Source organism: Cucurbita maxima, unplaced genomic scaffold (assembly GCF_002738345.1).
Source record: "Cucurbita maxima cultivar Rimu unplaced genomic scaffold, Cmax_1.0 Cma_Scf00025, whole genome shotgun sequence".
Classification (NCBI taxonomy): Eukaryota; Viridiplantae; Streptophyta; class Magnoliopsida; order Cucurbitales; family Cucurbitaceae; genus Cucurbita; species Cucurbita maxima.
Genome location: NW_019272041.1, coordinates 2,218,542 through 2,227,385, shown reverse-complemented (window position 1 = coordinate 2,227,385; position 8,844 = coordinate 2,218,542). Strand labels below are relative to the sequence as shown.

General features: G+C 34.0%; 1 protein-coding gene across 22 annotated transcripts; it reads right to left on the bottom strand.

Annotated features, from left to right (window-relative positions):
* Window positions 1-46: 46 nt before the first annotated feature.
* Window positions 47-8,759, bottom strand: LOC111498658 (uncharacterized GTP-binding protein YjiA-like). Of its 22 annotated transcripts, none has more exons than XR_002720841.1 (16): window positions 8,392-8,759; window positions 7,966-8,031; window positions 7,659-7,839; window positions 6,663-6,859; window positions 6,469-6,519; window positions 6,048-6,139; window positions 5,891-5,940; window positions 5,640-5,743; window positions 5,264-5,368; window positions 4,542-4,712; window positions 2,890-3,150; window positions 2,731-2,778; window positions 2,592-2,627; window positions 2,371-2,492; window positions 1,602-1,890; window positions 47-738 (listed from the first exon to the last, which is right to left on the bottom strand). XR_002720841.1 is itself a non-coding variant. In XM_023149987.1 (11 exons), exons 1-10 carry the CDS (start codon window positions 8,659-8,661, stop codon window positions 4,575-4,577), a joined length of 1,254 nt encoding a protein of 417 aa, XP_023005755.1. In that variant the 5' UTR covers window positions 8,662-8,759; the 3' UTR covers window positions 4,123-4,269; window positions 4,542-4,574. The 22 variants fall into 22 exon arrangements, 2 of the variants coding, with proteins under 2 accessions (XP_023005755.1, XP_023005754.1); XR_002720842.1 differs by having other exon boundaries at window positions 2,990-3,150; XR_002720830.1 differs by having other exon boundaries at window positions 47-370; window positions 668-738; window positions 2,592-3,150.
* Between the last annotated feature and the right edge of the window lie 85 nt (window positions 8,760-8,844).

Below are 8,844 nucleotides of genomic sequence, written 5' to 3'. Positions count from 1 at the left end.
TTTTTTTTTTTTTTTTTTTTTTTTTTTTTTTTTTTTTTTTTTTTTTGTACTTTTCTTCTCAATACCCAAATTGCATTCTTATCTTGCCCCAGAAGCTCCACATATATAGCGTTGTTCCAAAATCCATATATTTGAAAGAGAAAAAGAAAACAAAGGAAAGTTAAAAAGGAAATATGACAACTGCTTTGTCCTAACCTTTCTGGTTTATAGCAACATCAGTGGTCTGGATTACCATCCCTACCTAGTGGCCTTTTGGAGTGGATTTACCATGAATCAATACCATTTTTTTCTTTCCTCCTTTTTACTTCTGAGATATTTTTTTATAGGTCATTTCATGTTCAATTCTGCCCTCCTGGGGATGTGCCTTAGGCTAAAAAGAGAAAAAATAAAAGAAAATAAAAGAAGATAACTCTTTCTATTTTAGTGTATAAATGGTGTTGTTTTCTCAGTACCACTCTTCAAGCATTTTTGGTATTTCCTGTAACTAGAAGTTCCACCTAGTAATATTTTCTTATTTCATTATTATTTTGTTTTGTTTTTAAGTTTTTGAATGATTAAGTGCTTGTTAGCCTTTAATAGATTTGTTTTAACTTTGGAAAATAGGCAGATGAAATGAGCTGTGAGTTTTGGTGTTGATTGAGTGACAGAAAAAGTATGTAATATTTACCAGAAAAGGAGGCAATGACGCCGGTGAACAGTGGATTCGAATCAACAATAATATCTACCAACTAGCTAGATCTGCAAGAATCGAAACAGATCTCTCAATAAATATCCAGATAAATGGTTCTTCATTGAACGGTAGTAGTCAATAATCAAACACCCATTTAATACCTGTCATTTTATGACTGTAATTTTTCATACTGAAGTTCAAGGGCATACTAAGAATCCCTTTTGGTGGATCGGATTATAACAAACTTTTGAGTAATTTGTACGAACATCTTTATGAAATTGTATTAAAAAAATTATAAGACAAGATAATAAATAAAATAATACAAAAATCTATTATGATTCATATGTTTCATGTCAAAAGATTAATAAGTTCATTTATTTAATTGGACATTCCTCATTCCTTTTCTATATATACTCAAGTAGATATTACTTAGTATAATTATAAGATACCTTTTATAACAATCAATAAATAATCAGTGGGATTCTAATATATATATATATATATATATAGCTAAGCAGTATGGAGTGAGAATTTGTGGAATTTATAAATGTCTAAAAAATTACTTTTGTTTGACAAATTTCTTTTAACTTTCATAATTATAACTTACAGACTACTCCACATAAAATTAAAATTTTAGGATTTTATTATACATAAAATTTAAACTTATTATTTTAAAATAATTCAAATTTGTCAAAGTAGACAGGAGTAAAAGTCTAAAGATTTGTACAGTGTCTAGGGACCAAATATATACTAACCTCAATTTTCATCACCAGTTCTCAAAACCATTTTTAAAAAATATTTTTATTTCTGTTTTAAGGTAATATTTTTGAAAATCCAACAAATTGTGAGAACTATTTTTTTCTTTAAAGTAGTCACCAATAAGCTTAATTTTTATAAATAGAAAAGAAAAGAAAAGAAAAAGGAACATTACGTACGCCGAAGATGATGGAAGAAATTGAAAGCGACTCCCTTGAGCCTCACATTTGTAAGGGCTTTCCAATGACCCGGGCAACACCTACATGAACAGAAAATTTGAATGTTTGTTATTACGGAAGCATCGCAATGGCAGGATTTTAAAGCTATAAACTGGAAAAAGCCTGAAAAGAACTCCTCCTTGTCCCTTGAAGCTGTGAATGTTACATACAGTTTTCCATCTTAGGGAAGAGATTCTTCATAACAGCCGCTAGCTTTGGGGAGAAAAATGGTGGATAGTCTTTCACCTATTAAGGTTCAGTCATATAACATAAACTATAAAATATTAATAATATAAAAGTTCTGAAAGATGAGCAATTAGAGATTCAATCCTATAACTTTTAAAAGAGAATCTGGTTGTTATTTCAATAATATATAGTAGACATAATGAAGTTCCTGTAGCCTACTTTTACTTTTTCATTATTATTACTTTAATTTAAAGAACGAACTGTTTGGAATGACAATTGTTTTATCCATTGAAGTGTTTGTGATTCTTAGTTTAAAGCACAGGAGCTGTTTTCAGTACTGATAAGAAGCGGAAAAAAGGGACAGATCTTAGTAGGTTATGATCTTAAGGCGGATGAAATTTTAGAGAAAAACATCTAAAAGACGAGAGGATTTCACCTATTATGCATCTTAGTCCACAACAGGGATAAATTCTACCGAAAATCTGAACGCCAACATCTTATTTTGTGAAAGAATAGAAGGATAATGCAGTAGGACATTACTGTGGTCCGAGTGGCTTTCAGTGGATCAATGAAGCAGTCTCACAAAATTAGCGAATCAATTGCATACTTTCAGTCACTTCAATTCCTCCTTCACCATCACCTGATGCATGAGGTTATATGATCTGTAATAGGCAAAACAAATTAGTAGAGAGGCTTGGAAGAAAATTGAGATGGTACTGATGCGCAACAAAAATGCAGCAAATCAATAAGAGGGAGAGAACCTGGATCTGATTCAAGTCCAACAGTTGGAAATTCTCCTAAAGCAGAATTGCTTTGATCAGAAACTTCATTTCACACTGTTTTATGAATCTATAAAGGCTTCTCCCCTTCCAAAGAAATCAAAATGTTCTCAAAACTTACGATCAACTGTTCGTTATCGCTTAACGCCGCTTCAGTTGCTTTCTTCGCCTGTAGTTTGTTTGACAGACGAAATCCGAACATGACAGTACTTATCAAAGCTAAATGCAATGTGAAACAAAAACATGAAAAAGGCTAAGCGAAGTTAATTGAAGAAGCTACCTGCTAAAATGACACAAGAGACATACACAGCATTGAAGTGACAGTAAAGAAATCGGCTCCGAGAAGTAAAAAAGAGAAACAGAAGTGATCGAAACCATACTTGATCAAGAAGATCAGGCTAATCGCGAGGAAACAGAACGTCGAAATCAGTCGAGTCATTTCTACTCTCGTGATTACTCGAACTCGCCGAGATTTCTAAACGCCATAAACCCGATCATTGAACTAGAATCGAAACTGAAATGAAACTTCCGGTGCGAAATCCTGAAACACGCAAACTACAGATAGAAACAGAGGAAGAATACTTGAGGAAAAAGATCAAACGAAGTAATATACAAGAGAACGCCACAGAAATCGAGGAAGAAACTTCAAAAAATTACATATCCAGATGAAAGTGGAAGAATCGCAATCGGAATGGTAGAGCAAACGAAGAAATTCGCGTTTGGCATTTTTTTTTTTCCTGTCGGAGGCCCCGCCTGCGGAACGAAGCACTTCGAATGTGAAACGGAAAATCGAGAGAGAGGGGGAGAGAGAGAGAATATTGACAATTGATATTCTCTCCTCCAAACGAGAGGCCCGAATGGATTCAAACAAACTTTCGTTCTCAGTTCTTTTATTTATTTATTTTTATTTTTAATTAATATATGTTTCAGTAAAAAATGTTCCAATTTTAAATTAATTTTAAATAATTTTAAATTAATCAAAAAATAAAAATTTTCTATAAAAACCATAATATATGGATGATTTTTTTCGACAGGTGCACTTAAATTAAAAAATATGAAATATTATAAAATAAAAATATTACCATTAGTATCATATCCTATTCATTCGGGATAATAAAAATACAAGTGAGCTCGAGTCCCTTTGGAAAATCCCCAATTTAACCCTTGACTTGGTATGGGATCAAACCGAGATCATTTTCGAGTCTCTAGATGGGAACAAGGAAGCCCCTGTAAATGATTAGAACAGGAATTCCCGAAACCGAGAATAGGAGGGATAGAGGTGGAGAGTTCATCCTCATCCTCGGCCTCGTCCCACCCTGATGTCATCTTACTACTAATTAATGTCCAAGCAAATATACTACTATGTTCAATTCATATCCGATCTATTTCAAACTTCTAATCTCTTCAAAAAGTATATATTTTTAAAAAAAAAATCTTATAAATTAGTCACACTAATTCTTTAGTCTTATCAAGAATAAGATCGCAATTGAAAATATCATTATATTGTGAGTAACATTTCCACAATTCGTACTTCTTCTATTGTCTCACCCGTGTCTCCCCATTTCTTACACTCTCGTCTTTACAAGAGAGTAAGAGAGTGAAAGAAAGGAGAAGATCGAGAAGCCAAGGGCTAAGTAAGCTCCACCCCCTTACAGTCTATAAATTGAAAAGACTGCAAGCGAGCTTTAATCTTTAAACTTTTCGTCAAAAATCTCGCCTTAACATTTACAATATCGTATTCTCAAAAAGAAAGTAAGTCCTAGAACGTAAAAAAATGAATGTTCCTAGGTAGCCTAAAGTAACAATACTTTGTTTTTCTTAAAAGAAACAAAAATTTGCTATAATTAGCGTACAAAATGGAAAGTAAAATGTACATACATGCAAGAATTATATAATTTGTTCAAATAAAAAGAGAAAGGGCATGTAAATTACCAAATTAGAACCTGATGGTGTGCCAGCTTCGTCTCACATAAAACAACCTTTAAAGCCTTTTCTAAGGGCAGTTTCGTCCAAATTCTTTCCTATGAATACCAACTTGTTTACCCTCTTTTCATCAGGGCCCCATTCTTTGCCTGGGCAGCCATCCAAGATAGAGTGCACTCCCTGGAATATGAAATAAACAATAACAACCATTGATTTAGTTATTTTTAGCAAATATTTTCATTTTTTACTCCAAACTCGCAAGTTATCGACTTTCAATTTTATCTAATAATGTAACGGTCCAAGCACACCGCTAGCAGATATTGTCCTCTTTGAACTTTCCCTTTCGGGCTTCCCCCTTAAGACTTTGAAACGTGTATGCTAGGGAAATGTTTCTACACCCTTATAAGGAGTATTTCGTTCTCCTCCCCAACCAACGTGGGATATCACAAATAAGAACTCTAAACTTGAATAAACCCGAATTGATTTTAGGTATTTTGTTCATATGACTTGTCAGTTGGCTCATGATTAATTTTCAAATTTGGTTTAGAGAAAGTATTACTTTTACTAATATGACCTTACTTGAACAAGATCCGATCGGACAAATGTTACTTTTACTATTTTTTCAAAACCAATATAAAACAATATGGAAATGTAAGCTAAGCATGGCTTATTCCTTGATTTTTAAAATACTTAGTTATAAGAACATTCAAAATGAAGAAGAAATGAAATACCTGAAAGACATAACGCTGCTCATAACCCTTTACACTCAACACTCCTTTCATTCTATACAAGTCCTCTCCTTTCTCCTCGATCAATCGTTCAAGCCAATCGTCAACCTACAGGATGCACTTCAAGCATTGTAAGGACTAAAATCCGCACCATTTAGCGTCAACAGATTATAGAAAACATAGTTCAACAAAGACGAGTTCGATATAATTGCAGAAATGGCAAACTTTTAGCTAACTAAAGAGTAAACACTCTTCAAAATTTTCATGGTGTTTGGTTCTGTAGTTAAAAAAAAGTTTTAGAAATGCTAAGAACACTTAAAAGTCCATTTAGAGAAGTGAAATGCCAAAGACATAAAACATAGTATAGGACCATTATTACCTCATCAAGGTCAAGTAATCCCTCAGAAACAATACTAACACTAGACACAGCAGAGTCATGTACATGGTCATGGTGATGATGGTGATGATCATGTCCCTTGTGCTCTGTAAAATTAGCCAAATAATTAAATTATGCATTATTTGGGGTAATTTAAAAATGTAACACATTCAAATCACAAAATACTTCTAAAAATAGCTAATGGTCATATACAAACTACTTATTTTGAAAAATGTTCAAGAGGGCAAAAATACCATGTTCAGTTTCATGTTTGTGGGTGTTAGCTTCAACTTGAGAATCAATTCTGTACAAGATACACAAGGTTCAAAATATTTATATGTCATAATGCTTTAAACAAGGGGAACAATATGTAAAAGACAAGAAAACTCTGATGCAACAAGATAATGTGACCTGTCAAGATCATATCCACCCACTCCTAATACGAAGTCGACATCAACATCTCCAAACTTAGCAAGCTTGACTTGGGCCATCGCATTTATTCGCTGCAAGATAGATGTAACATATATAATTTATAAATCATGAATCAGTTAGGGTAAAGAAGAGTATAAAATGCATTTTACGTGGTCTTTCGAACCAACAATGTATCATCAACATGAACCTAAAAACATCATATGAGAAACATTTCCTTTTTATTTTTTTGGGGGCTGTTCTCGTTCATTCCTAACTGGCCCCATAGACATGTAACAATTGGAATTAAATGATATACATTTGAGCTCCTAACCATTTAGCCAGTTTTATCTCTCTCTTGATCATATTTAATTGTACATATTCACCGATGATCACAAATCAAGGAAACGAATGCAATGATTACCTTAATCTTCAGTGTCAGTTCCTCCAATTCATCTGGACTTACAAGATCAATCTGCCAATACAATGTGGACAGAATAACTTTGGGTTAAAAGCTGAAGTTGTTTCATAGTTGGATTCCTTTAGTATGGAAAATAACTTAAGAGTTGAAAGATAAGTTAAGCCCAAGGCACAATGTCCAGAGCAATAATTTATCACCTTGTTTATTATAATCCGATCAGCATAAGCGACTTGTTCTACAGCCTCATTCACTACAAATCTTGGTTTCACTTCATTCAAGTGTTGCATGGCATGCTTGGAGTCAACTAAAGTTACAACTCCATCTAATTTGACATAACGTGAAACCAGCTCATCTGTACAAAACGTTTCTATAACAGGAGCTGGCTTAGCAAGGCCTGCATCAATAATTCCAAGTTCCAACCATCACTACCAAAAATTTATCGTCATTGCCCATCTATGTGAACTTTCATTAAAGGAAAGGGCTAGAAATACCGTTGAAGTGGCTATAACCAAATTTACGACTTTAACAAAGAACAAAAAGATTATCAACGAAACAGGCAAACAAAAAATGTATGGTGCGGTGTTTCATCATTCTTTTTTAGCATAAATTTTATCAAGAGACATAAACTATTCTGATGATGATGTTCTGAAGTTAAAATTTCAGACTCATGTAATGGGTTTCCCTTTGTTTGGTTTTTACTATTCACCTATAATCTTACCTTCAAGGCACACAACTAAAGCCTTCTTCTAACAGTTCTAGACCTGTTTCCCTTCCTACCGCAAACAGCTTGTCTAATGCAACCATGGCCTTTCTTAAATGCAGCACATAATAATTTCCCAGAGGTGTCCACAAAGATCAGATTGTTATGTTGTTTGAATTTCCATTAATAAGTTTAAGCATGTGGAAGATAGGCATGACGCATGAGGACCTTGGACATTGTGAGTTTAATTCTAGCTATCTTTGAACTACTACTTCTCAATCCTCTCATAATACCTACTCAGTGAATTAACACTTACAACTTACAAGCAACCAGTTGGAACAAAATATATATTTTCATTGAAGATTAAATAAGAGGGTTCCGGCTACAACATAAGTGAATGGAAAAATGATCAAGTACCAGTTCATACGCAATAAACACAAATGTATCTTTCTCCTAAAAAAACAAAATGGCTAATTAAACGTGAAGAATATACCTGTGGTTTCAATAACAATATGATCAAACTTGTCTCGTTTATTCTTGGCCAGCTCCAAGAGCATCTTAACCAGATCACCTCGCACAGTGCAGCAAAGGCATCCATTATTAACCATAACAATGTCTTCAGCTACGGAGGAGTGACTGGCAACCAATGATCCATCAATATCCACCTCACCAAACTGCAAACAGTGATCACGGTTTAAAATAATAGAGCATAAGCGAGGTTGATAAGCAGGCCAAAACCCCTCAAGACCGAAGTATTTCTCAAGTGAAATAGTACCATCTCTGAAAAGTATGGTGCATACCTCATTTTCAATGACAGCAATCCGCTTGCCATGTTGAGATGTCAAAATATGATTGAGGAGAGTCGTCTAATAAAAACATAAAAAAAAAAAAAAATCAAATCAACCGGAAGAAGAAAAAAAACAACAAAAGTAAGCAAGTCACAAGCACAGACTTCACTTCTTCCTTCGATTTTACATCAACAAAGAAAACTCATCGAAACTATTCCGATAAACATTTCCCGTCAAGAACAAAGAACCATATTATGGTGAAAAAGAATCTGTATCATAGTGAAAATCAATCGCTACGCATTGATATCGAAATGGCAACCGACGAAGCATACGCAAACAGAAGAATCAGCAACGACTCAAACAATTACCGAAGTGGAATTTCATCTCAAAAATCACACGTAAAACTAGCCAAAATAAGAAGATTCAAAGAGATAGAACCTTTCCAGAGCCGAGAAAGCCAGTAATCACAGTGGCGGGAACACGAGTATCAGTGCCGAGAGCAGTAGCAAGAGAACTTTCAGGAGCTGAGACGAAACTTCTGGAGTATGAAGGGACAGAGATTGCATGATTAGAGAAATTGGAATCTCGGAAAAGAGAAGAACAGAGGTTTGGAAGAAATGGAGAAGCTGAAGAAGAGGAAGAAGAATGGAAGCGAGGTTGGAAGAGGAATTTCGTCGAAGTTCTTCGGACAAGAAATGCAGTAGCCATTGGATGAAGCTATGGATGCCGTTGGAGTTCTGAATTCATAAACCCTATTCAGAACCTCGTGGTTAGGGAGTTTTAAGAAGAAGAAGCCACGCACGATACTGTGTTCTTTTTTTTCTTTGTTTCTTTGTTTTTGTTATATATATATATATATATATATTTTTTTTTTTTTTTTTTTTTTTTCAA

Bases quoted from the DNA above. Each gene is read 5' to 3' on its own strand.
- LOC111498658 (XM_023149987.1), bottom strand. From the start codon at position 8,661: ATGGCTACTGCATTTCTTGTCCGAAGAACTTCGACGAAATTCCTCTTC. The intron at 6,140-6,468 runs GTAATCATTGCA...TCTATCTTGCAG, and splicing joins AACTGACACTGAAGATTAAG to CGAATAAATGCGATGGCCCA. The intron at 5,941-6,047 runs GTCACATTATCT...TATCTTGTACAG, and splicing joins GGTGGATATGATCTTGACAG to AATTGATTCTCAAGTTGAAG.